A 27,659-nucleotide genomic window follows, 5' to 3' on the forward strand; every position below is an offset into this window, starting at 1 on the left:
GGTCGTTCACACGCACATGGACTTGTTCTCAGGCGTGGGTATTCTAATTGTGTTTTTTTTTTCCACATTTTGATATATGTGTGATTACCATGCTCGGCATGCTCATTACCCCTGTGGAATGAGTTCCCTCTTATCACAGCTGCCCAGTCCTGTTTGTTACGTACCGGTTAGTACATCATTATTGTCCTTTTAGGGCTGTATGGTACTGTGATGTCAGTAGTCCTCTGGGTGTGTACACTTTGTACCGCTCTATTTGAGGTTAAGAGAGAGTTTTTTCTTATATAGTGCATGTTTATATATTACCTTGTTTGGGAATTACTGCATTTGTTCATGCTTATATATCTTTGTCTGCTTGGGAGGGGATTGGGCTGTGGGTTGTCATTTTCCCTATATTAGGATATGACTGCTGTGTTTCTTGGTGCTGTATTTTTAAATGTTTTTAATTCTGTTTTTTTGTGTGTGGTATTCAGTTATACTGATCAATAAAGAATTTTGTATTTTTTGATTTTGGTCTGAGGTGCTCCCATTTTTGTGGACATGATCTTTTTCCTTCTCTTGGTCTCGCTGTAGTTTGTCAAGTCCAGGGTGAGCCCCAGTGTATTACTGTTTAGTTATACGCATTTGGTGGTGCCCTCCACCTGTTTTTATTTCTATCTACATTCTGTTTCAGCCAGTTGGTTTGTCAACTGGTATTTCTGGTGGAGTGTTGGCACACAAGTATCTGCTTTTGAGGTTATTGTTATCAGTTTTGTCATTATATATGTTTCAGTCTTATTGTTTTTTTGTTGTTCGGTGTTTTATCTGTTTTGGTATTCACCATGAATTTGGAAACTAGGGAGTTAGCATGGAGGGGTCAAGCTGAGGATGTTTTTTGTTGCACTAGCACTGAGTCCACTTCGGATGTTACTGTTACTAGCCTATGTTCTGAGATTACTCATCTGCATAAATCACTCACAAAGACGTGGTGGAATGTTAAAAGTTTGGAAGAATATAACAGATTGGGCATTGTCCCAAGAGGCCTGAGGGTAAAAATATTTCCAGCATGGGAGGCGGATAAGGATTTTAAAGATGTTTGGGAAGCAGGACTTGTAAAATGTTCCTCCATTCTAATTAATCTGTTGATTGACCATGACCGTAAGCTCATGGGGAAATTGAAGGAGAGTATTAAAGAAAAGGAACTACAGCTTGGTGCCTTAGATGCAAACAGTGTGGTTCTGCCTTTCCAGCTTAAATTAACCCCTTCCCGACCTGTGACACAGCGTATGCGTCATGAAAGTCGGTGCCAATCCGACCTGTGACGCATATGCTGTGTCACAGAAAGATCGCGTCCCTGCAGGCCGGGTGAAAGGGTTAACTCCCATTTCACCCGATCTGCAGGGACAGGGGGAGTGGTAGTTTAGCCCAGGGGGGGTGGCTTCACCCCCTCGTGGCTACGATCGCTCTGATTGGCTGTTGAAAGTGAAACTGCCAATCAGAGCGATTTGTAATATTTCACCTAAAAAAATGGTGAAATATTACAATCCAGCCATGGCCGATGCTGCAATATCATCGGCCATGGCTGGAAATACTAATGTGCCCCCACCCCACCCCTCCGATCGCCCCCCCAGCCCCCCGATCTGTGGTCCGCTCCCCTCCGTCCTGTGCTCCGCTCCCCCGTCCTCCTGTCCGCTCCCCCCGTGCTCCAATCACACCCCCCCGTGCTCCAATCAAACCCCCCCGCACTCCGATCCCCCCCCGTGCTCCGAACCACCCCCCCTGCACACCGATCCACCCCCCCGCACAGCGATCCACCCGCCCGCACACCGATCACTCTCCCCCATGCTCCGATCCCTCCCCCCCCGTGCTCCGACGCCCCCCCGTGCCCTGATCTCCCCCCCCCTGTGCCCTGATCTCCCCCCCTTATACTTACCGATCCTGGCGGGGTCCGTCCGTCTTCTTCCCCGAGCGCCGCCATGTTCCAAAATGGCGGGCGCATGCGCAGTGCGCCCGCCGAATCTGCCGGCCGGCAGATTCGTTCCAATGTGAATTTTGATCACTGTGATATAATCTATCACAGTGGTCAAAATAAAAAAACAGTAAATGACCCCCCCCATTTGTCCCCCATAGATAGGGACAATAATAAAATAAAGAATTTTTTTTTTTTTTCACTAAGGTTGGAGTTAGAACTAGGGTTAGGGTTAGGGGTAGGGTTAGGGGTAGGGTTAGGGGTAGGGGTAGGGTTAGGGGTAGGGGTAGGGTTAGGGTTTCGGTATGTGCACACGTATTCTGGTCCTCTGCGGATTTTTCCGCAGCGGATTTGATAAATCCGCAGTGCTAAACCGCTGCGGATTTATGGCAGATTTACCGCGGTTTTTCTGCGCATTTCACTGCGGTTTTACAACTGCGATTTTCTATTGGAGCAGTTGTAAAACCGCTGTGGAATCCGCAGAAAGAAGTGACATGCTGCGGAATGTAAACCGCTGCGTTTCCGTGCAGTTTTTCCGCAGCATGTTTACAGCGATTTTTGTTTCCCATAGGTTTACATTGAAATGTAAACTCATGGGAAACTGCTGCGGATCCGCAGCGTTTTCCGAAGCGTGTGCACATACCTTTAGAATTAGGCTATGTGCACACGGTGCGGATTTGGCTGCGGATCCGCAGCGGATTGGCCGCTGCGGATCTGCAGCAGTGTTCCATCAGGTTTACAGTACCATGTAAACCTATGGAAAACCAAATCCGCTGTGCCCATGGTGCGGAAAATACCGCACGGAAACGCTGCGTTGTATTTTCCGCAGCATGTCAATTCTTTGTGCGGATTCCGCAGCGTTTTACACCTATTCCTCAATAGGAATCCGCAGCTGAAATCCGCAGTAAATCCGCAGGTAAAACGCAGTGCCTTTTACCCGCGGATTTTTCAAAAATGGTGCGGAAAAATCTCACACGAATCCGCAACGTGGGTACATAGCCTTAGGGTTAGGGTTGGGTTGGAATTAGGGTTGTGGTTAGGGGTGTGTTGGGGTTAGGGTTGTGGTTAGGGTTACGGCTACAGTTGGGATAAGGGTTAGGGGTGTGTTGGCGTTAGAATTGAGGGGTTTCCACTGTTTAGGCACATCAGGGGGTTTCCAAACGCAACATGGCGCCACCATTGATTCCAGCCAATCTTTTATTCAAAAAGTCAAATGGTGCTCCTTCCCTTCCGAGCCCCGACGTGTGCCCAAACAGTGGTTTACCCCCACATATGGGGTATCAGTGTACTCAGGACAAACTGGGCAACAATTACTGGGGTCCAATTTCTCCTGTTACCCTTGAGAAAATAAAAAATTGCTTGCTAAAACATCATTTTTGAGGAAAGTAAAATGATTTTTTATTTTCACGGCTCTGCGTTGTAAACGTCTGTGAAGCACTTGGGGGTTCAAAGTGCTCACCACATATCTAGATAAGTTCCTTGGGGGGTCTAGTTTCCAAAATGGGGTCACTTGTGGGGGGTTTCTACTGTTTAGGCACACCAGGGGCTCTGCAAACGCAACGTGACGCCCGCAGACCATTCCATCAAAGTCTGCATTTCAAAACGTCACTACTTGACTTCCGAGCCCCGACATGTGCCCAAACAGTGGTTTACCCCCACATATGGGGTATCAGCGTACTCAGGACAAACTGGGCAACAATTACTGGGGTCCAATTTCTCCTGTTACCCTTGAGAAAATAAAAAATTGCTTGCTAAAACATCATTTTTGAGGAAAGAAAAATGATTTTTTATTTTCACGGCTCTGCGTTGTAAACGTCTGTGAAGCACTTGGGGGTTCAAAGTGCTCACCACATATCTAGATAAGTTCCTTGGGGGGTCTAGTTTCCAAAATGGGGTCACTTGTGGGGGGTTTCTACTGTTTAGGCACACCAGGGGCTCTGCAAACGCAACGTGATGCCCGCAGACCATTCCATCAAAGTCTGCATTTCAAAAGTCACTACTTCCCTTCTGAGCCCCGACGTGTGCCCAAACAGTGGTTTACCCCCACATATGGGGTATCAGCGTACTCAGGAGAAACTGGACAACAACTTTTGGGGTCCAATTTCTCCTGTAACCCTTGGGAAAATAAAAAATTCTGGGCTAAAAAATTATTTTTGAGGAAAGAAAACGTATTTATTATTTTCACTGCTCTGTGTTATAAACTTCTGTGAAGCACTTGGGGGTTCAAAGTGCTCACCTCACATCTAGATAAGTTCCTTTCGGGGTCTAGTTTCTAAAATGGGGTCACTTGTGGGGGGTTTCTACTGTTTAGCCACATCAGGGGCTCTGCAAACGCAACGTAACGCCCGCAGAGCATTCCATCAAAGTCTGCATTTCAAAATGTCACTACTTGACTTCCGAGCCCCGACATGTGCCCAAACTGTGGTTTACCCCCACATATGGGGTATCAGCGTACTCAGGAGAAACTGTACAACAACTTTTGGGGTCAAATTTCTCCTTTTACCCTTGGGAAAATAATAAATTGCAGGCTAAAAAATCATTTTAGAGAAAATAAAATTTTTATTTTATTTTCATGGCTCTGCGTTATAAACTTCTGTGAAGCACTTGGAAGTTCAAAGTCCTCACCACACATCTAGATTAGTTCCTTTGGGGGTCTAGTTTCCAAAATGGGGTCATATGTGGGGGATCTCCAATGTTTAGGCACACAGGGGCTCTCCAAACGTGACATGGTGTCCGCTAATGATTGGAGCTAATTTTCCATTTAAAAAGCCAATTGGCGTGCCTTCCCTTCCGAGCCCTGCCGTGCTCCCAAACAGTGGTTTACCCCCACATATGGGGTATCAGCGTACTCAGGACAAACTGGACAACAACATTTGCGGTCCAATTTCTCCTATTACCCTTGGCAAAATAGGAAATTCCAGGCTAAAAATCATTTTTGAGGAAAGAAAAATTATTTTTTATTTTCATGGCTCTGCATTATAAACTTCTGTGAAGCACCTGGGGGTTTAAAGTGCTCAATATGCATCTAGATAAGTTCCTTGGGGGGTCTAGTTTCCAAAATGGGGTCACTTGTGGGGGAGCTCCAATGCATAGGCACACAGGGGCTCTCTAAACGCGACATGGTGTCCGCTAACAATTGGAGCTAATTTTCCATTCAAAAAGTCAAATGGCGCGCCTTCCCTTCCGAGCCCTGCCGTGTGCCCAAACAGTGGTTTACCCCCACATATGAGGTATCGGCGTACTCGGGAGAAATTGCCCAACAAATTTTAGGATTCATTTTATCCTATTGCCCATGTGAAAATGAAAACTGAGGCGAAAAGAATTTTTTTGTGAAAAAAAAAGTACTTTTTCATTTTTACAGATCAATTTGTGAAGCACCTGAGGGTTTAAAGTGCTCAATATGCATCTAGATAAGTTCCTTGGGGGGTTTAGTTTCCAAAATGGGGTCATTTGTGGGGGAGCTCCAATGTTTAGGCACACGGGGGCTCTCCAAACACGACATGGTGTCCGCTAACGATGGAGATAATTTTTCATTCAAAAAGTCAAATGGCGCTCCTTCCCTTCCGAACCTTACCATGTGCCCAAACAGTGGTTTACCCCCACATGTGAGGTATCGGTGTACTCATGAGAAATTGCCCAACAAATTTTAGGATCCATTTTATCCTGTTGCCCATGTGAAAATGAAAAAAATTGAGGCTAAAAGAATTTTTTTGTGAAAAAAAAGTACTTTTTCATTTTTACGGATCAATTTGTGAAGCCCCCGGGGGTTCAAAGTTCTCACTATGCATCTAGATAAGTTCCTTGGGGCGTCTAGTTTCCAAAATGGGGTCACGTGTGGGGGAGCTCCAATTTTTAGGCACACGGGGGCTCTCCAAACGTGACATGGTGTCCGCTAAAGAGTGGAGCCAATTTTTCATTCAAAAAGTCAAATGGCGCTCCTTCCCTTCCAAGCCCTGCCGTGCGCCCAAACAGTGGTTTACCCCCACATATGAGGTATCAGCGTACTCAGGACAAATTGCACAACAACTTTCGTGGTTCAGTTTCTCCTTGTACCATTGGGAAAATAAAAAAAATGTTGCTAAAAGATAATTTTTGTGACTAAAAAGTTAAATGTTCATTTTTTCCTTCCATGTTGCTTCTGCTGCTGTGAAGCACCTGAAGGGTTAAAAAACTTCTTGAATGTGGTTTTGAGCACCTTGAGGGGTGCATTTTTTAGAATGGTGTCACTTTTGGGTATTTTCAGCCATATAGACCCCTCAAACTGACTTCAAATGTGAGGTGGTCCCTAAAAAAAATGGTTTTGTAAATTTCGTTGTAAAAATGAGAAATCGCTGGTCAAATTTTAACTCTTATAACTTCCTAGCAAAAAAAAATTTTGTTTCCAAAATTGTGCTGGTGTAAAGTAGACATGTGGGAAATGTTATTTATTAACTATTTTGTGTCACATAACTCTCTGGTTTAACAGAATAAAAATTCAAAATGTGAAAATTGCGAAATTTTCAAAATTTTCGCCAAATTTCCGTTTTTATCACAAATAAACGCAGAATTTATTGACCTAAATTTACCACTAACATGAAGCCCAGTATGTCACGAAAAAACAATCTCAGAACCGCTAGGATCCGTTGAAGCGTTCCTGAGTTATTACCTCATAAAGGGACACTGGTCAGAATTGCAAAAAACGGCCAGGTCATTAAGGTCAAAATAGGCTGGGTCATGAAGGGGTTAAAAGAGACTATTGAAACCTCAGAGAAGGATATTATGCAAAAGAAAAAGAGAAAGTTCCTTCGGGATAAAAGTGATTTTGATAGCCAGCTAATTTTCAGATGGACACATCAGGGTAATGGTCGTTTCCGAAGATTTGACGGCCAGGAACAACACAAAAAGATTCCTTCCTCCACTGTCGCTGGTGATTCCTCCACTAGCGATTTTTTATCTTCAGGCGCAAGCGATCAAGAAAGCGCAATAGAAGAGGTCGCCGGAAATCAGCAAAATCCAAAGAAAAAGGGACGGAGGTACCAAGCCTGGTCCCCGACCTACAAGAGATCACTGAGGCACAACAGGAGGATATAGCCTTAGAGACGGATGCTCATGATGCAGGTAACTTACAAATTATAAATCTGTCAGAATATGCTTTGACAGATGATGAAAGGCGTGTACTGTCTTTGGGTTTATCTTTTTCTCCCATGAATAGGCTTGATAAATTCACCCTTATCAAGGATGTGTATTTATTTTGTAGACAATTGGTACTCAAACTCATGTACCATCAGCCCTCTGTTGTGGACTCTCTACCGCAGGATGAGAGACAGGTCTTCAGTGACCTTCTACAATTATTGGAAGAAAATGAATTCTCAGGTGCTCGGGATGATCAGAGGTCCTGGCATTTACCTTCTCAGATCACGCCATCTTTTGCAATATCTCCAGCAATACAAATCTTTTATGATATGGTAAGTCAGGATGTGGCCAGACTTCAGCTTAAGAAACATCAGGGAGAGAATCTGGGCATTAGAGATAGGCGGATTTTGAATAGGCTGAAGGAAAATACGTCCTTTATCATAAAGGAGGCCGATAAGGGCGGAAACATTGTCCTTTGGCCTATTGATATGTATTTAAGAGAAGCCAGGCGCCAACTGAGTGATACAAAATGCTACCAGGTCTTACCTTCTGATCCCACAGGTATTTTCAAGAAGAAACTGGACCGTCTTCTCATCTCTGCTAGGCATAACAACATCTTGGACAACAAAGAACTCAAATACCTGACCACGGTGTCCCCGGTGGTTCCTACCCTATATCTTCTTCCGAAGGTACACAAATCAATCCAGGAGCCACCTGGCAAGCTCATTGTGTCAGGCATTGGTGGCCTTTATGAGAGGCCTTGTATTTATTTGGATCATTTTTTGCAACCGCTTGTCATCTGTTTAGGCTCTTACATTCAGGATACCTCTCACCTGATCCGACAACTGCAAGATCTGACGGTTCCTGAGAACACCATCCTTGTCACGATGGATGTTACATCATTATACACGTGTATTGGACACACGCTGGGCATTGAGGCTGTCTCATTTTTCCTGAACCAACAAGTCACAGGTGACCGTAGACACCAATCTTTCATCCTGGATCTTTTATTGTTTGTTTTATCCAACAGTTACTTTGTATTTGACAGAGTGTTTTACAAACAAATGGTTGGCACTGCCATGGGGGCTCGCTGTGCGCCCTCCCATGCCAACCTTTTTATGTGTTGGTGGGAGGAAACACAGGTGCGCCCTCTACAGGATTACAAAACCAATGTGCTTCGATGGTTTCGATACATCGATGACCTGCTGTTTTTTTGGACGGGTTCCGAAATTGATTGCAGGAATTTTATCGCCACATTGAACAGTAATAAGTTGAATATCTCTTTAACCGCTTTTTTGTCTACGACATCAGTTGACTTCTTGGACCTGAAGGTCATGAAGGTTGGGAACCAGATTCGAACCAAGATTTTTCGAAAAACAACAGCGACAAACAACGTCCTTCATTATTCTAGCTTCCATCCTCAACATGTACGTAATAATCTCCCGAAGGGTCAATTCTTGAGAGTTAGACGTAATTGTAGCTCAGACCTGGATTTTCGGGAAGGGGCCTCTGACCTCAGTAATCGTCTGTCCAAGAGAGGATACCCGCGTAAGACGATAGCACGTGCCTTTGACCACTCACGAAGGAGTGATAGATTGAGTTTATTGGAGAAAAAAGCCCCTAGGGACATGCCCACTATTAATGTTATCACGGCATACAATAATCAGTGGCAGGATGTTTATAATATTTTGGGCAAGCATTGGGAAATATTGTTCAATGAGAGGAATTTAAGGCCTTTCCTGTCAGATAAGCCAAGGGTCATTGCTAGGAGGGCTAGAAATTTCAAAGATGTCCTCACCACCAGCCATTTCAAAAGACCCACAGTGAGATTGGGTTCAGGAAGTAGGTTAGAGGGGACTTACCCATGTGGAAACTGCAATGTGTGTCCGTATATGGTTGCCACCAAATCTCTAACCCTACCGATATTTCCAGGAGAATTGAAAGCGAGGGGCTATGCCAATTGCAGATCAAGGAATCTGGTCTACGTTTTGATCTGTTCTTGTCCGAAGCTGTATATTGGACAGACCACACAGGAAGTGAGACGGAGAGCCCAACAGCACATGTCAAACATCAGAAATGCTAAATCGGATATTGCAAAAGCCAAGACCATCTCCTCTGTTGCAGCCCACTATACGGAGTTCCATAATAGCAGGCACCAAGGTATGCGGATCATGGTTGTGGATCAGGTTTTGGATAACATCCGTGGAGGAGACTTAACTAAGGAACTCCTACGACGTGAAGCACGTTGGATCTATGATCTGAAGTCTACATTTCCAAATGGTCTTAATGAAGAATTTTTGTTCAATGGCTTCTATGCCTGAGATTCGAACCTGAGGGGGCATCTTTTAGAGGGGTTTTGGGTATTTGGCTTTTGGCACGTTGTGACAAATTGCATTGTTTGTCGCATATCAAGCTTGTTTTGTTTTTTGTCTACCTTGCTTCATTTTATATCACAGTACCATATGGCATGGGGTGTTTTCAATTTCTGACTCCCCTATTTTTACATGTGCCCTTATTTTCTGGGCCGTTTTTGCGTTTTTTTTTTTTTTGGCAGTGTATCTACCGATGTTCTACTATCCATTAATTCTCTCCAGGGTTGCTGATTTATATGACTCCTAGACATCTTAGCAATATAGATATTGTACATTATATGAGTTGGACACGGCTTTCCCAGGGCTGATGGTTCATGCATCCTTGGGATACCAAGAAAACCTAAAAATAAAAAATAAAAATTTCGTGTTTATGCTTGATGGATATCACAGTGCCTCACAGTACTTATTGCATATTTCCCTTTTGTCCAGAATCTTATGTATATTTACATAGTCATGTTGCACCCTGTACCCTTGGCATAGTTGGCTGTGTACAAATTTTTGGTGCGCCCATATTATCGTTGTCGACTTTCACATTATCCAGTTTGTGTGATACTTGTTGGGTTTGCCTACTTCCTTGTCCCACGAGTATGTTGTTGAATGATGTATCTGGATTCAGATGAGTGTGGTGATTTGTGGTTATTGTGTGTATGTGCCATATTCATTGTGCCTTTGCACCCTCTCATTTATTTCTAGATCTATCCATAATATCGTTGTTTTCTAGTTGGAGGATGCCTAACATGCTTTTCCACTGTGGGTTCACTGCGGTAGATGCGGCGTCTGTTCAGGAGTTTCTCCCCGACAGGTGGGCGTCTCTGCTGCAGCGTTCCCCACTCATATTGTTTACATAGTTTCCGGGTCGTTAGGGACTCACAATAGACGCGCGGGTGCACAGGTTCATCGTGCACATTGCGCATGCGCCGGCGTCGTTTCTTCGCGCAACTTTATTAGTCAGATGTCATGGTCTTGGACTCACAATATGGCCGCGGCCTCCTCGCTCCATGTGTGCCTCTCGCTAGTGTCATATCCTGTTACAGGTGAATACCTTTTATGTCATTATGATTTAGTTTAAAACCGTTTGTTCTGTCCTACACAGTATGCTATTCTTTGCCCTGAGGAAGCCGCCACAGTTGCGGCGATACGCGTGGGTTGCACCCCACAGCCCTTTCTTCCTCTCTCCCATACATACCTCTCCCTCTTTATTTTGCACATGATGTGGTCGTTCACACGCACATGGACTTGTTCTCAGGCGTGGGTATTCTAATTGTGTTTTTTTTTTTCCACATTTTGATATATGTGTGATTACCATGCTCGGCATGCTCATTACCCCTGTGGAATGAGTTCCCTCTTATCACAGCTGCCCAGTCCTGTTTGTTACGTACCGGTTAGTACATCATTATTGTCCTTTTAGGGCTGTATGGTACTGTGATGTCAGTAGTCCTCTGGGTGTGTACACTTTGTACCGCTCTGTTTGAGGTTAAGAGAGAGTTTTTTCTTATATAGTGCATGTTTATATATTACCTTGTTTGGGAATTACTGCATTTGTTCATGCTTATATATCTTTGTCTGCTTGGGAGGGGATTGGGCTGTGGGTTGTCATTTTCCCTATATTAGGATATGACTGCTGTGTTTCTTGGTGCTGTATTTTTAAATGTTTTTAATTCTGTTTTTTTGTGTGTGGTATTCAGTTATACTGATCAATAAAGAATTTTGTATTTTTTGATTTTGGTCTGAGGTGCTCCCATTTTTATGGACATGATCTTTTTCCTTCTCTTGGTCTCGCTGTAGTTTGTCAAGTCCAGGGTGAGCCCCAGTGTATTACTGTTTAGTTATACGCATTTGGTGGTGCCCTCCACCTGTTTTTATTTGTTTTTATTTCTATCTACATGATGATAATAACGTTGCACTGTGTGGCGCTATAGAATGCAAACATGAACTATATGGAATTCGATCTACATTACTGCTCTAGAAAATAGGAAAAAACAAAGATACTGAGCGCAGAAATTGGCCAATTCTAAGGCGATCCTCTTAGCTGGCAATCTAACATGTACCTCTCGTGGGCTGCAATTATGGGCAGCTAGGATCCTGCTGTGATTAAAACTGCTATAGGCTGATGGGTGGAGTGATTGGACAATATGTGATATCCATTTTTGTCTTTTATGGGACCACTGACTTGTATTGGCGAGTTTTTCTACTGCAGAAAATCAGTCTGCAAAGAATAGGGACACGTGAAAAGGCACAGAGAAAGGGACGGGTGTTATCTATATGTAAATTAAATGGGCAGCACACAGACCAAAAATATTGATGTGTGTGCGAGGTCTCACTATATGTATTCCGATAGGGTCTGTACATAGAAATATTCCAGGCACCAATAAAACTAGGGGTGGAGATTAGTGATGAGCGAATGTGCTGGGATAAGGTGTTATCTGAGCATGCTCCGGTGCTAACCGAGTGACCTCGGTGTGATGTAATAATATGTTCTACTGTTCGACAGCCACAACACATGCAGTGATTGCCTAATCAGGACGTCGATGACACTCGGTTAGCACACGAGCGTGCTTGGATAAAGCCCTCGTCACTAGTGGAGATGCCTCACAATGCTGTGACCAAGATTGATTATGCCATGGAAAGAGTTAAAGGGGTTGTCCAGTACTTTTGATAGCCTAACCTTAGAATACGTCATTGCCAATCCTGGTGGCAACCAGATGTGATCAGTTGCAAAACTGCACCGCACAGCTCCGTCCATGGTATGGTGTCCGTCGCGGGATATTGCAGACCCACCATAATCAATTATCCCCCTATACAGCTCCACAAATGGTACAAAGATCAGCTGATCGCCGGGTGTAGCCCCCTACTACTTTGGCATTAATGACCAATCATAAGGGTAGACCATTAATATCAAAGTGATGGATGATCCCTTTAAGTGTAAGAGAGCCACGTATTACCCTGGATGTGTTTCATTCTTCAGCCACGTAATGGGATATGAACACAAGTCTTACCTGCCATGCCCAGTAATTTGGGCCAAATTTTCACCTTTTTCCATTAATTTTGCTGTTATTTTATCCTAATTAGAGCATGTCCACAACTTCACAAACGACTGATCAGTCTCTTTCATTGGTGGCGGAGGGACCGATCGTAGAGCTCTTGGGTTATTCCCACCTTCACAGATGGATATTATCGGACAGTGCGTGGAAAAACAAGCACTGGTGCCATTTACTGTGTATGAAAATCTGCAGCCGTTCTTGAGATATTACATTATTATTACGTCGCCTCGGAGACCGACCACCTCTGCTGTCCAGCTTGTGCTGAACCTGGCCCGCATTAGCATGTATCCTCACGCCCTATGGCTCCTGTCCAGCTTCAAATCGGTGCCTGCAAGTTCAATAGAAGAGAGCTTTTAAACACTATGCGTATGCGCTGCTGTCCAGCAGCGGTGGTCGGTCTCCAAGGCAACGAGCTGTAAACAAAAAGAAAAGTGTTAATAGCTCAAGAACGGCTGCAAATTTTAACCGGCGGGAAATTGCAAAACGACTTGTATTGAAAAGTCCAATCTGATAAATACACATTTATGAGCATGAGAAAAACCAGCGCACTGCACAGGGATCAAGCAGAGCATTACACAATAGTGCCTGTAATAATAAGCACTTTTACAATTTACTGCTTATTAAAATGTGCGGCTGTTCTTACTCATCCAGCGGAAACCACTACATACCAGGCTCTGTATACTGGAATTGATTCGCGTTTAGATCAGGCATATACAAAGACAGCTCTGGGGTCCTGACCGTTAGTACTGGTATCAGGCAGTGAAATGAACGCCTTAGGGGTCCTGACAGGTAAGGCCCTCTCAGGCAGTGATGCAGCTAGCCCCGGGAGCTCTAGTCAGGCAGTGCTGTGGGCAGCCCCGGGAGCTCGGCTCTAGTCAGGCAGTGGTGTGGCCAGGTCTCCAGCCGTCTGCTATGGATTAGTATACGTCTTAGGGGTCCTGACAGGTAAGGCCCTCTCAGGCAGTGCTGTGGCCAGCCCCGGCAGCTCTTGTCAGGCAGTGCTGTGGCCAGGTCTCAGCCGCCTGCTATGACTTAGTATCCCGGCGCGACCTGGTGAGTGCGGAGGACCCTGCTGCTTCCCGGCAGTGACAGGGGCAGCCCCGGGCGTCCTCTCCTGACCTCTAGGCTCCTCCTCTTCCTGCCTGTGGCCGCTACCTGGGCCCCTGGCTGTCATTGGTGAAGGACCCGCACCATGTTCCAGGGACGGCTGCTCGCCCGCGCTCTGTGTGAGTCCTCGGGGTGTGCTCGCTGGGACGCGTCGTTCTGGGGGGGATAAGTCGCTGGTTGTCATGGTGACTGCTGTCTGTCAGCACCTGTTGCTCTCTCCTCTGTGGCCGCGGTGTCAGTGTGCACTGCCCCTGGCATGCTGTTCCTCTGCTGGCCGCTAATAAAGGTCCAGGGTGTCCTGCTTGGTGTGAGAGTCCTGCAGTGCCCGGACACAGGGGCCGCAGCCTCCGCAGGGAATGTTCAGGATTTCTGCTTGCTGTCAGTGAATGGACACCGGACAGACCCCGCGCTCCGGCAGCATTGTGCCGGGCTCACACAGGGATAGTCTGGTTCTATGCTGCAGCTCACACCGTGCCATGCTGGGAGTTGTGGTTCTGCAGCAGCTGATGTGGACCATCCTTTGGGTGCAGCACAGTGGTGACCTCCCGGCAGCGGGGAGTGCGGGGCCTCAGTCTATTCTTCCGTCTGGATTGTTTGTTAGACGATCCGGATACATTGTAGCAAACCCTCTGCGGTGACAGCGGTCAGTGTTCTATTTAGGCTGAAATAGGATTCAATGTAAACTTCCCATTGCTATAATATTTGTGGGCGGATTGAGCTGTCAATCAGTGCAGGGCTATAGGAGCTGAGCCCCCCGGCAATCAGTGCAGGGCTATAGGAGCTGAGCCCCCCGGCAATCAGTGCAGGGCTATAGGAGCTGAGCCCCCGACAATCACTGCAGGGCTATAGGAGCTGAGCCCCCCGGCAATCAGTGCAGGGCTATAGGAGCTGAGCCCCCCGGCAATCACTGCAGGGCTATAGGAGCTGAGCCCCCGGCAATCAGTGCAGGGCTATAGGAGCTGAACCCCCCGGCAATCAGTGCAGGGCTATAAGAGCTGAGCCCCCGGCAATCAGTGCAGGGCTATAGGAGCTGAGCCCCCCGGCAATCAGTGCAGGGCTATAGGAGCTGAACCCCCGGCAATCAGTGCAGGGCTATAGGAGCTGAACCCCCCGGCAATCACTGCAGGGCTATAGGAGCTGAGCCCCCGGCAATCACTGCAGGGCTATAGGAGCTGAGCCCCCGGCAATCAGTGCAGGGCTATAGGAGCTGAACCCCCCGGCAATCAGTGCAGGGCTATAAGAGCTGAGCCCCCCGGCAATCACTGCAGGGCTATAGGAGCTGAGCCCCCCGGCAATCAGTGCAGGGCTATAAGAGCTGAGCCCCCCGGCAATCACTGCAGGGCTATAGGAGCTGAGCCCCCCGGCAATCAGTGCAGGGCTATAGGAGCTGAGCCCCCCGGCAATCAGTGCAGGGCTATAGGAGCTGAGCCCCCGGCAATCAGTGCAGGGCTATAGGAGCTGAGCCCCCCGGCAATCAGTGCAGGGCTATAGGAGCTGAGCCCCCCGGCAATCACTGCAGGGCTATAGGAGCTGAGCCCCCGGCAATCAGTGCAGGGCTATAGGAGCTGAACCCCCCGGCAATCAGTGCAGGGCTATAAGAGCTGAGCCCCCGGCAATCAGTGCAGGGCTATAGGAGCTGAGCCCCCCGGCAATCAGTGCAGGGCTATAGGAGCTGAGCCCCCCGGCAATCAGTGCAGGGCTATAGGAGCTGAGCCCCCCGGCAATCAGTGCAGGGCTATAGGAGCTGAGCCCCCCGGCAATCAGTGCAGGGCTATAGGAGCTGAGCCCCCCGGCAATCAGTGCAGAGCTATAGGAGCTGAGCCCCCCGGCAATCAGTGCAGGGCTATAGGAGCTGAGCCCCCCGGCAATCAGTGCAGGGCTATAGGAGCTGAGCCCCCCGGCAATCAGTGCAGGGCTATAGGAGCTGAGCCCCCGGCAATCAGTGCAGGGCTATAGGAGCTGAGCCCCCGGCAATCACTGCAGGGCTATAGGAGCTGAACCCCCGGCAATCAGTGCAGGGCTATAGGAGCTGAGCCCCCGGCAGTCACTTCAGGGCTATAGGAGCTGAACCCCCGGCAATCAGTGCAGGGCTATAGGAGCTGAGCCCCCCGGCAATCAGTGCAGGGCTATAGGAGCTGAGCCCCCGGCAATCACTGCAGGGCTATAGGAGCTGAGCCCCCGGCAATCAGTGCAGGGCTATAGGAGCTGAGCCCCCAGCAATCACTGCAGGGCTATAGGAGCTGAGCCCCCGGCAATCAGTGCAGGGCTATAGGAGCTGAGCCCCCCGGCAATCACTGCAGGGCTATAGGAGCTGAGCCCCCGGCAATCAGTGCAGGGCTATAGGAGCTGAGCCCCCGGCAATCAGTGCAGGGCTATAGGAGCTGAGCCCCCGGCAATCAGTGCAGGGCTATAGGAGCTGAGCCCCCGACAATCAGTGCAGGGCTATAGGAGCTGAACCCCCGGCAATCAGTGCAGGGCTATAGGAGCTGAGCCCCCCGGCAATCAGTGCAGGGCTATAGGAGCTGAGCCCCCGACAATCAGTGCAGGGCTATAGGAGCTGAACCCCCGGCAATCAGTGCAGGGCTATAGGAGCTGAGCCCCCGGCAATCAGTGCAGGGCTATAGGAGCTGAACCCCCGGCAATCAGTGCAGGGCTATAGGAGCTGAGCCCCCGGCAATCAGTGCAGGGCTATAGGAGCTGAGCCCCCGGCAATCAGTGCAGGGCTATAAGAGCTGAGCCCCCGGCAATCAGTGCAGGGCTATAGGAGCTGAGCCCCCCGGCAATCAGTGCAGGGCTATAGGAGCTGAACCCCCGGCAATCAGTGCAGGGCTATAGGAGCTGAGCCCCCCGGCAATCAGTGCAGGGCTATAGGAGCTGAGCCCCCCGGCAATCAGTGCAGGGCTATAGGAGCTGAGCCCTGAGCCCCCGATAATCAGTGCAGGGCTATAGGAGCTGAGCCCCCCGGCAATCAGTGCAGGGCTATAGGAGCTGAGCCCCCCGGCAATCAGTGCAGGGCTATAGGAGCTGAGCCCCCGGCAATCAGTGCAGGGCTATAGGAGCTGAGCCCCCGGCAATCACTGCAGGGCTATAAGAGCTGAACCCCCGGCAATCAGTGCAGGGCTATAGGAGCTGAGCCCCCCGGCAATCAGTGCAGGGCTATAGGAGCTGAGCCCTGAGCCCCCGACAATCAGTGCAGGGCTATAGGAGCTGAGCCCCCAGCAATCACTGCAGGGCTATAGGAGCTGAACCCCCGGCAATCAGTGCAGGGCTATAGGAGCTGAGCCCCCCGGCAATCAGTGCAGGGCTATAGGAGCTGAACCCCCGGCAATCACTGCAGGGTTATAGGAGCTGAACCCCCGGCAATCAGTGCAGGGCTATAGGAGCTGAACCCCCGGCAATCACTGCAGGGCTATAGGAGCTGAGCCCCCGGCAATCACTGCAGGGCTATAGGAGCTGAACCCCCGGCAATCAGTGCAGGGCTATAGGAGCTGAACCCCCGGCAATCAGTGCAGGGCTATAGGAGCTGAACCCCCCGGCAATCAGTGCAGGGCTATAAGAGCTGAACCCCCGGCAATCACTGCAGGGCTATAGGAGCTGAACCCCCCGGCAATCAGTGCAGGGCTATAAGAGCTGAACCCCCGGCAATCAGTGCAGGGCTATAAGAGCTGAGCCCCCGGCAATCAGTGCAGGGCTATAGGAGCTGAGCCCCCGGCAATCAGTGCAGGGCTATAGGAGCTGAGCCCCCGGCAATCAGTGCAGGGCTATAGGAGCTGAGCCCCCGGCAATCAGTGCAGGGCTATAGGAGCTGAGCCCCCGGCAATCAGTGCAGGGCTATAGGAGCTGAACCCCCGGCAATCAGTGCAGGGCTATAGGAGCTGAACCCCCGGCAATCAGTGCAGGGCTATAGGAGCTGAGCCCCCGGCAATCACTGCAGGGCTATAGGAGCTGAGCCCCCGGCAATCAGTGCAGGGCTATAGGAGCTGAGCCCCCGGCAATCAGTGCAGGGCTATAGGAGCTGAGCCCCCGGCAATCAGTGCAGGGCTATAGGAGCTGAACCCCCGGCAATCACTGCAGGGCTATAGGAGCTGAACCCCCCGGCAATCAGTGCAGGGCTATAGGAGCTGAGCCCCCGGCAATCAGTGCAGGGCTATAGGAGCTGAGCCCCCGGCAATCAGTGCAGGGCTATAGGAGCTGAACCCCCGGCAATCACTGCAGGGCTATAGGAGCTGAACCCCCGGCAATCAGTGCTCTACTGCAGCGGCCTCTACAGGAGAGATGTGGTACTGCATTGCCCCCCCTATATATTCCCCCAGAGCAAAATCACGACTCCATGTAGATTAGGGTCTACAGCTGTCACACAACTACAACCCTCAGCATGGCCTGACGGTGTGGAAACCACATTTTGGTAAATACTTTTTGTTTAAATTGACAGACGCTTTAATCTTTGTGACTGCTAGATTTGAGATTTGGGGGGGCAGATGTGATTGTGAAATGCAGAGGAGCTTTACAGGGAGCAGCTCGGTATGAAGGATCGCACGCTCCCCAGCGTCCCCATTATCTGCTGCCCCTTCACCATTGTGTACTACAGTCACATGGCCATGTTCTGTCCTGGGCAAAAATAAAAGCTCTTTCGTGGACGGGATTATTATTTATTTGGTCTGTTCAGTCATGTGTGCCAAAAGAATAAAAATATTGCCACCTACACGAGCCCCTTCCATATTATTATTATTATTATTATTATTATTTTATATAGCACCATTAATTGCAGATGAGACTCACCTATTCCAGTCTAAGGGAGCAGAAAAAAAATATCGGGTCTCGTGCAGATCATCCGCATTGCTTTTAATATATAATCTTGAAAAAGTATTCATACCCCGTGGATTTTCACATACTTTTTTTTATGTTACACCCGCAAATTTTTTTTTTTTTTTAATGGGGATTTTTTGTGATACCAACACAGAGTAGCAAGTATCTGTGAAGTCTAAAGGAAGTGATTCACGGTTTAGTCATTATTATAAAAGTATTATTCTGGAAATTGTGCGTTGCATTTGTATTCAGCCCCCTTGAGTCGATACTTTGTAGGACCACCTTTTGCTGCAATCCTTTTTGGGGTCTGTCTCTTCCAGCTTTGCACATCTAGAGGTGACGTTTTTGCCCATTATTCTTTGCACATTCCGAGTCAGTGAGATTGGACGGAGGCGACTGTGAACAGCAATTTTTGAGTCTTGTAACAGACTCTTTGTAGGAGACAAAGTGAGAATGTTGATGGAGTCCGCTCAGATGAGACCAAAGTAGAATTGTTTTGGGCTAAATGCAAATCAATGTGTCACAAACTTAACACTGCACATCCCCCTGAAAACACCATCCCCAATGTAACACATGGTGGTGGCAGCATCATGCTGTGGGGAGGCTTTTCTTCAGCGGGGGCAGGGTCAGAGCTGATGGGAGCGAAATACAGGGCGATCCTGGAAGAAAACCCGTTGGAGGCTGCAAAACCTTGAGACTGGGGCGTAGGTTCACGCTCTAGCAGGACGACGACCCTAAACATCCTGCCAGAGCTACAGGTGGCGGGTTTGGATCAAATCATATCCCTGTGTATGAACGGCCCGATCTCAGACCAGACCGAAATCTCACTGAGAATCTATGAAAATTTGTGATCAGAAGTCTCCATCCAATCTCACTGAGCGAGAGCGAGTGTGCAAAGAAGGGGCAAAAATGTCACCTCTAGATGGGCAAAGCTGGAGAGACAGACCCCAAAAGACTGCAGCAGTCATTGCAGTGAAAGGTGGTCCTGCATAATATACAGTACAGACCAAAAGTTTGTTGTTGATTTTTAAATCTTTATCTTGTGTGGAGGCACCCCTAGTCTCGTCCTTGATATGTGAACCAGGAGGCACAGGATGAACATGCGCTTATAGCTTTGCAAGGTGATTTTTTTTATTTTTATTTTTCTGCTACTTCCGCGCAGTTACTGTATAACTATTAATGCCGATCATTACGGCAGCCATAAGAGTTTCTCAGTAGGGGTTTGACAACCCCAAGTGTGCCTCACTATGGAGCTGCTGCTTTATTTTTCTTTCTAAGGCTTGGTGTTCTGCTTGTGAATCAGGGGGCTCAGGATGAATCGTTCTCTAAGCTCATGTTTGATAGTGGTTACATATGAGTGCTGCCATCAGGTTGGGTCTGCCATCAGGTTTTTTGTGTCCATTCAGCCGTGGTTCTGGTTGCCGAAGGCCTATAGATCTGTATGATTACCCTGCTGGGGCTTTATATTGGGGGCCATAGATGGACCTTTCATATATGCCGTTATCCATACACTCCCATTATTGCTCGTAGTAGGGGGTCCTGATCAGTGACCCCACCTCGGTGATGCCTATGTTCTTTCTAGGCTTGCAGACAGGGTTGCCTTCGTAACAGTAGCAGATTTTTATTTTATTTTTTGCAGACTTCTACGACTTTGTTTTTTTTTTGTTTTTTTTTCATCTTTGACCAAGTCCGTGTCGTCTGCCTGGATCCGCCGTCTCGGCGCTTATTCCTCCTCTTCACGTCTGTTACTTTTTACCTCGTTAATCTGGAGTAACGATCCTAAACCGGTTGTGCGGGCAAAGTCCAAGGCTGTAATCCACAGACAGGATCTCTCCGGCCGCGAACTTTGCTCTAACGCCGGATCCCCGCTCACCAGTCACACAGTGCAGCAGGTCTGACGTTAAAACTTTAACCCTGTCGTTGTAAGATGGCTAAAGATTCTAGTATTAGTCATATTTTACATAAGCAGTCTGGGCTCTGACTTCCTTTTAAAGAATTTTCAGCTTTACCCTTATTTTTGTGACACTTCAGTGGAGTAAGAAGCATTTTTGCTTGAAAAAAAAAAATCTGAAAATTTAAAGGGCATTTTTGATTTTTGCAGAAAATTCATGAACCGCTGAGCTAAAAAAGTCAGCGAATGCCACGAGCCAAAGAGACGTGCCTCATCAATCCCACACATGATCGGTCACAGTGTATGGGAATGTAGCATAACTAATTTGTACAGCAGCTCTGTGTACCGACTTGTATATTCTACGCCTATGTTATAGCAGAAGTCGTGGTGTAATGGAAGGTTTACTTGGTAAGTAGTTAAGATCCACTTCTGGCACGGATAAGTCACCGGATTACGTGGTTAAGGCCGACACATTTCTTATTCATAGCAGGAGCTCAGCGCAGGCCTGAAACGCGTGAGCGATGACTTCAGTCTCGGAGGTGGATTTCAGCTCCTTAATAAGTAAATCTCTTACTGAACCTGTTAGCGGCCATGTGCCGAGCCCATAGGTCGGATGAGCTGCTGGATGTTCTTCTAAAGACATTAATGTTGCAGTATCTCGACTTGTTGGGAATCGATTCCCGCATCCCCTTTCATCGGCCGTTATCGCACCTCCATGTTGTTGCTGTCATTTGCCGATGCTCTTCGACATCCAGTAACTTCAAGGAGGATACGGGAGCTCTTCCCGGTGGTCGCCAGTCGCAGAGCATGTGCACCTTCTGATTCCCACCCTTAGCAGAGGCTTCTTCTAACTTTCTACTGTAGAGTTGATGTGATGAGCAAGTGCAGGTCTAATCGCCCCTTGCACCCAATAATGTGACACGCTGACCGGCGTCTGGATTGTGGAGATTTTTGTGTCTTTGGTCTTGGTGTGAGTGTAGACACAAGTGACGAGTGTAAAGTCTGCACATCCCGAGCCTTTCTTAGGATGATCAGTGCATTACAGGATTTGATTGACGAGAAAAACTCCCCACTCTGCTTATATAGGAGTCATTGTCCAGGAATCCGGAGGGGGAGCAGCGGCATAAGGTGGCAGCTGTGAGATCGTACTAACCCTCCTTGCACATTCGCTGCACGTCCCTGCAGCTGTTGTCCTGGTGCGGCACCTCTTCCTGTGTTCAGCGGTAACGTGGTACTGCTCATTAAGGTAATGAATATGCATGCGTCTCCACTCCCATAGGCGTGGAGCGCAACCATGTCACTGCTCAGCACAGGAAGAGCTGTCACGCCGGGACAACGGAGATACAGGGACGTGCAACGACTGCGCGAAGGAGGGTGAGTAAGACGGGAGAGGCCGCAGAGCCATGCGTGGGGGAGGAGGAGGCCGCGGAGCCATGCGTGCGAGGGGGAGTAGGAGGCCGCGGAGCCATGCGTGCGAGGGGGAGGAGGAGGCCGCGGAGCCATGCGTGCGAGGGGGAGGAGGAGGCCGCGGAGCCATGCGTGCGAGGGGGAGGAGGCGGCCGCGGAGCCATGCGTGCGAGGGGGAGGACGGTGGAGGCCGCGGAGCCATGCGTGCCAGGGGGAGGACGGTGGAGGCCGCGGAGCCATGCGTGCCAGGGGGAGGACGGTGGAGGCCGCGGAGCCATGCGTGCCAGGGGGAGGACGGTGGAGGCCGCGGAGCCATGCGTGCCAGGGGGAGGACGGTGGAGGCCGCGGAGCCATGCGTGCCAGGGGGAGGACGGTGGAGGACGCCGAGCCATGCGTACGAGGTGGAGGACGCCGAGCCATGCGTACAACTAGGAGACCGGGGGAGCCACACATAGTAGGACAGGGATGAGGGGGCAATACATACCCGGCTTATACTCGAGTCAATAAGCTTACCAGTTTTCCGTGGCAAAATGAGGTGCTTTGGCACATACCCATGTCGGCTTATACTCGAGTTTATACAGTATTTTTTTTTTTCTTTGTAAAACTGCAACAATGCAGGAATCCATGCATGACTCTTAAGTTATGAAAATAAGATTTCTTCTGTCACCAAAGTGTTAAGCAGCACTTTACAATTCAGAGGGGACATGTAAAGACATAAAGTAATTCACCAGTTAAAAAGCAGAACGATCTGGTCCTCAGCCAGTAAGTGTCTAAGTGCTGTTACCAAGTGCTATTGGGCGCGTGGAGGATGTGAAGACTGATGGAAAGGAGGGAGCAGAGTCTGAGGGAACAGGGAAGAGTTACATTAATGAGGAGAGGTGATAGACCTGTCTAAAAAGATGTGGTTTAAAAGCACGCTAAAAACATAGGGGCTAGATATTAATCGGGTCAGCCGGGCTAGTGCCTTCCATAAAACTGATGCAGCACGAAAGAAGTTTTAGTGACGGAGGTGCGAGGTTTGGATTATGGAGAATGTTAGCCTTGGATCAGTTGCGGAGTGGAGAGGACAGGTAAGGTGATGGACAGAGATGAGGGAAGAGATATAGAGTGGTGGAGAGGAGATTTGTGGGTGAGAGACGTTTATATTGTACTGTGTAATGGATGGGTAACCAGTGCAATGACTGGCACAGGGGGGAGGCATTGGTGTATCGGCTGGACAGGAATGTGATCCTGGCTGTTGCATTCAGGATGGAGAGGATTTAGTAAGAGGGAGAACAATTCTTAGAGAGTTGCAGTATTACAGATGAAAATTGATAAGTCATAAGTAAGAGTTTTGCAAAGTGAAAGGTGAAGAAAGGTCGGTTTCTGGAGTTGTTTTTAAGAAGCAGGTGACCTGAGCGAGCGAGTGGATCTAGGGGATAAAGGAAAGTGCGTTGCTGGGGTGTTATGGTTGTACCACTGAAGGCAATTGTAATTGAGTATAGAGGGCCGAGCATGAGATATATATGGGGTTATAATATAACGGTGTGCATATGTACATTATTTATATAGCACCATTGATTCCATGGTGCTGTACATGCAAAATACAGATATCACTTACAGTAAACAAGTTAACAATGACAGACTGGTACAGAGGGGCGAGGACCCTGCCCTTGCGGGCTTACATTCTACAGGATGGTGGGGAAGGAGACAGTAGGTCGGGGGTTGCAGTAGCGCCGGTGTTGGTGAGGAGGCAGCGGGGTCAGTGCAGGCTGTCGCTTTCTTGAAGAGATGGGTTTTCAGGTTCCATCTGAAGGATCTGAATGTGGTGGCTAATCGGCCGAATTGGGGCACAGAACTCCAGAGGATGGGGGATATTTGGGAAAAGTCTTGGAGGCGATTGGGTGAGGAAGAAATAAGTGTGGAGGAGAGAAGGAGGTGTTGGGAGGATAAGAGATTATGTGAGGGAAGATATTGGGAGATTTACAGAAGAGAAGGCTTATGGATGGCTTTGCAGGTCAGTGTTATTAGTTTGAACCGGATACGCTGGGGAATTGGGATCCAGTGAAGAGATTTGCGGAGGAGTAGCGAGGAGAGGGATGAATTACTTGGGTGAGGTGCGAGAGTGTTGGCAGGTAGGCCACAGATGAGGAGCTTAAGCATTTTGGTAGATTGAGGGGTAAGGAAATAACGGACACGGTAAATGTTTTTCAGCTGAAGGTGACAGAAGGTGGCGAGAGCTTGGCTGTGCGGTTTGAAGGACATGGCCGAGTCAAGGGTTACTCCGAGCCATCAGATTTCCGGTACAGGGGAAAATGTGATGTCATTTATTGTAATAGATCAGGTAGGGAAGTTACTTGAGATGGAGGAAGGATAAAGAGTTAAGATTCGTCCACATTGATCTTGAGGAAGAAGGATATGGCTGTCGGACACTCCAGGATTCTGGACAGCAGAAGTAGATCCGAGTGTTATCAGTGAATAGGTGGTACAAGTCATGGGGCTTTGAGATGTCCTTAGCCAAGGGGATAGATAGAGAAGAGTAGTGGTCCTAGGACTTAGCCTTGAGGGGACTCCAACAGAGAGAGGGTGGGATGAGGAGGTGGCGTGTGAATCAGAGACGCTGATTGTGCGGTTGGTAAAGTGTGGACAAGGTGTGTGACACCGAGGGAAGTCAGGATCTGTAGTAGGAGGCAGTGGTCAACTGTGTCAAAGGCAGAGGACAGGTCTAGGAGGAGGAGTATAGAGAATCGTCTGTTGGCTTTGGCTGTAAGTTTGGTCAGGGCAGTCTCAGTGGAATGGTGAGGACGGAAGCCAGATTGTAGGTTGTCGAAGAGCGACGCAAATGAGAAATGGGAGGAAAGTTCAGAGGGAACGTGCTGCTCAAGGAGTTTGGAAGCAGCGATATGGGGCGATAGCTGGACATAGCAGTTGGATTGAGGGTCGGCTTTTTGAGGATAGATGTGATCATGACATGTTTAAAAGTAGAAGGGAAGGTGCCAGTAGTTAGTGATGGGTTAGTGGTGGGATTAGTGTGGTGAGGAGGTGGAATTGGATGGGGTCAAGTGCAGAAGTGCTGAGGTGTGATTTGGAGAAGAGATGAGTGCGGTGTCCTTCAGTGATGTTGGACAGGGAGGTTATGGGGTTTGGTCTGGTATATAAAGGGGTTGTGGTGGTGGAACGATAAAGACTTGCCTTGTTTGGTCAACCCCCCTCCCCCCCCCCCCCCTTTTTTTTTTTTTTTAAAGTACGTGGAAAAGTCCTTAGCAGGGATGAGGGAGAGGTGTGTATCTATCAATTATATATAAAAAAAAAAAAAAAAGTTATGTTTTTTTCCCCATTCATATATACATTTACTAGCAGTCCGAGATAGGCTATGTGCACACGTCTGGAAGGAATTGCCGTGGAAATGTCCAGAACTCCCTGCCGTGGGAAAAACGCATGCAGAATTGGCTTTCGATTTCCCGCTAAACACTAGTGTTTTGCAGGGGTAATTAGCTTACAGAATGCTAGCGTTTTGCAAGTGATCTGTAGCATCGCTTGGAAAACTGATTGACAGGTTGGTCACACTTGTCAAACATAGTGTTTGACAAGTGTGACCAACTTTTTAGTATGCAAATTGTCTCTTCAGAGAGGAAGAGAACTAGAACTCTAGTGCCACCTATTGGAAGTAGCAATCCTACATGTCAATGTCGACCCTTTAACGAGTCTTGTCACATGAGTTAGGAGTCATAACCAACCAAAAAGCCAAAACCAGATTCTCAATAGGTGGCACTAGAGTTCTAGTCCTCTTCCTCTCTGAAGAGAAAATTTGCATATTTCCCAGAGGAGCATTGCGGCTTTAAGTGATGCTCCGGTCCCAGTGATGCTTTGCGGCTGTGACCCCAGATGACGTACGGCCTCGTGAGACCGCTACATCATCACCGGTCATTCTCGCAATTCATTATTGGGAACGGGAGCATCGCAAGGAGCAGGAATCCTGCCGGAAGGTGAGAATATCACAATTTATTATTTTAATTCTTTTTTTTTTAATTTTTTTAAACAGTTATATGGTACCCAGGGCCTTGAAGAGAGTCTCCTCTCCTCCACCCTGGGTACCAACCGCACATGATCCGTTTACTTTGCTTATGGTGGGCATAGCCACATGCGGAAAGTAAGCGGATCAATGCATTCTTGTGTGCGGAATCCCCGCGATTCCGCACAAAGAATGGACATGCTGCAGTTTTGTTCCGGAATGCGATTCTGCCGTGGAAAAAAAAAACGCAGCATGTGCACAAAAAATGCGGATTGCATTCTAATAAATAGGATGGTTAATGTATGCGTTTTTTTCGCTATAAAAACGCGAAAATTCCTGAACGTGTGCACACAGCCTTACACTGAAAGAACTGGAGTCCGTCAATCACCTCTGTGACTTGTAATTAAGTGCCATCTAGTGGTCAGTGTGCAGTATTACATGAGAGATCATTCATTTTATGTTTTTTCTTATTTTCAGTGCAACAGAATGGAGTGAGACACAGCTCCTACACAGCCTCCCGGAAGAACCTGTACATTAATAAGGACACTAAAATAATATGCCAAGGGTTCACTGGAAAACAGGTACGCCTCACCAGATAACTGAGATTATGCTGCACACACCGGACAGCATTTCCTAGACTAGACTGTCAGATCAGGTTTGCTGTGAGCCCATCCCTGGGCCCGTCCCTGTCATGTTACCAGAGACCATTTCTTTTCCTAATTTTACTTTATCTAAACACATTTCTGGCTAATAGTCTTTTTTAAAGGGCAACATTGAGTTGTGTGTCTGTAACTGCTCAAGAAAAATAAAGGGAACACTTACAGGAGATGTCCCAAGACTGGAAGTTATTCCCTCTCCAACTTCCCAATCTCTGGGGGTCTGGCTGCCGAGCCCCCCACCGATCCAGAGAATGTGACTCTGAACAGCCTTGTGTGAATAGATTTGAAGCCGAGCGCACACGTTCCCTCCATTCATTCTTAATGGGAGCCAGAGACTGTCCAACGCTGTTGTCTTGGGCATTCTCCTTGAGAATGACTGGAGCGGAGGTTTTCATGATTGACCACCGCTCCATTCACATGCGTCTCCTCAGAACCCTCTTCTCTGGGTCGTTGGGGGTCCCGGCAGTCAGATCTTCGTAGTTATCTCCTATGTTTAAAGGGATAATATCCTGTCATGGCATAACCCCTTTAAATCACACATTACACTTCGATAAGCAACATATTAAACGGTAAACAAAATATTAAAATTGAACATTTTTACGTGTTTAATCCAATTATAACAAAAAGACATATCACCGATCAATGTGAACCAAAATTATCATACAAGTGAGGGCTGGATTCCAAGTTACCCCCAAAAACCAAAGTAAAAAAAGACTGAAATTGTAGATGAATTTCCTTGCATATGATCACGTGTCTCAGTAATATGTTTAGCCCCAATGTGCTGGCTCTGTCTCCGGACAATGTCTGAGCTCCTCGACTTGGATCAGGGCCGTCTTGGCTCCTGTACTGTAACTTAGAGCCATCACTGATACAAAATGTCCCAGAGGTTCTCGTTTGGGGAACGTGAAGGCCGGTGAATGGCTTCGCCATCTAGGAGCTGCCTACATACTCTGCTCACATGATGCCGGGCATTATTCCGCACCAGGAGGAACCCAGGGCCACTGCACCAGTGTAAGGCCTGAGGATTGCATCCCATTGTCCAACCCTCCCCAGACCATCACTGACCCAACGCCAACCCAGTCCTGCTGGATGATGATGCTGGCAGACATCTGTGACACGTACTCGGTGTTATCTGCTCCCATCTTGGTGTACCTCACAAGTCTGGTGTTCTCTGATGGATGCCAAGTGCTGGACTGTGAGCACATTACTCACGACAGGACATCGACCATTCCTGCCTCCTCGCCACAGTGTGGGCAGAGACCTGCAGACCCGGAGGGCGTTTTGTAGGGGCCAGGCAGTCTCCTGCTGATGCTCCTCACCCTACGGGT

At 48.2% G+C, this 27,659-nt stretch overlaps 1 protein-coding gene across 1 annotated transcript in view; it reads left to right on the forward strand.

Moving 5' to 3' along the window:
- The first annotated feature begins 13,254 nt into the window (after window positions 1-13,254).
- SUCLG1 (succinate-CoA ligase GDP/ADP-forming subunit alpha) overlaps window positions 13,255-27,659 on the forward strand; it is a 45,701-nt gene continuing 31,296 nt past the window's right edge. The window contains exons 1-2 of the mRNA XM_069744972.1: window positions 13,255-13,696; window positions 26,150-26,253. Of these exons, the coding sequence (XP_069601073.1) occupies window positions 13,663-13,696; window positions 26,150-26,253 (138 nt within the window). The 5' untranslated portion in view covers window positions 13,255-13,662. The remainder of the gene's footprint in view (window positions 13,697-26,149; window positions 26,254-27,659) is intronic.

Source organism: Ranitomeya imitator, chromosome 1 (assembly GCF_032444005.1).
Source record: "Ranitomeya imitator isolate aRanImi1 chromosome 1, aRanImi1.pri, whole genome shotgun sequence".
Lineage (NCBI taxonomy): Eukaryota > Metazoa > Chordata > Amphibia > Anura > Dendrobatidae > Ranitomeya > Ranitomeya imitator.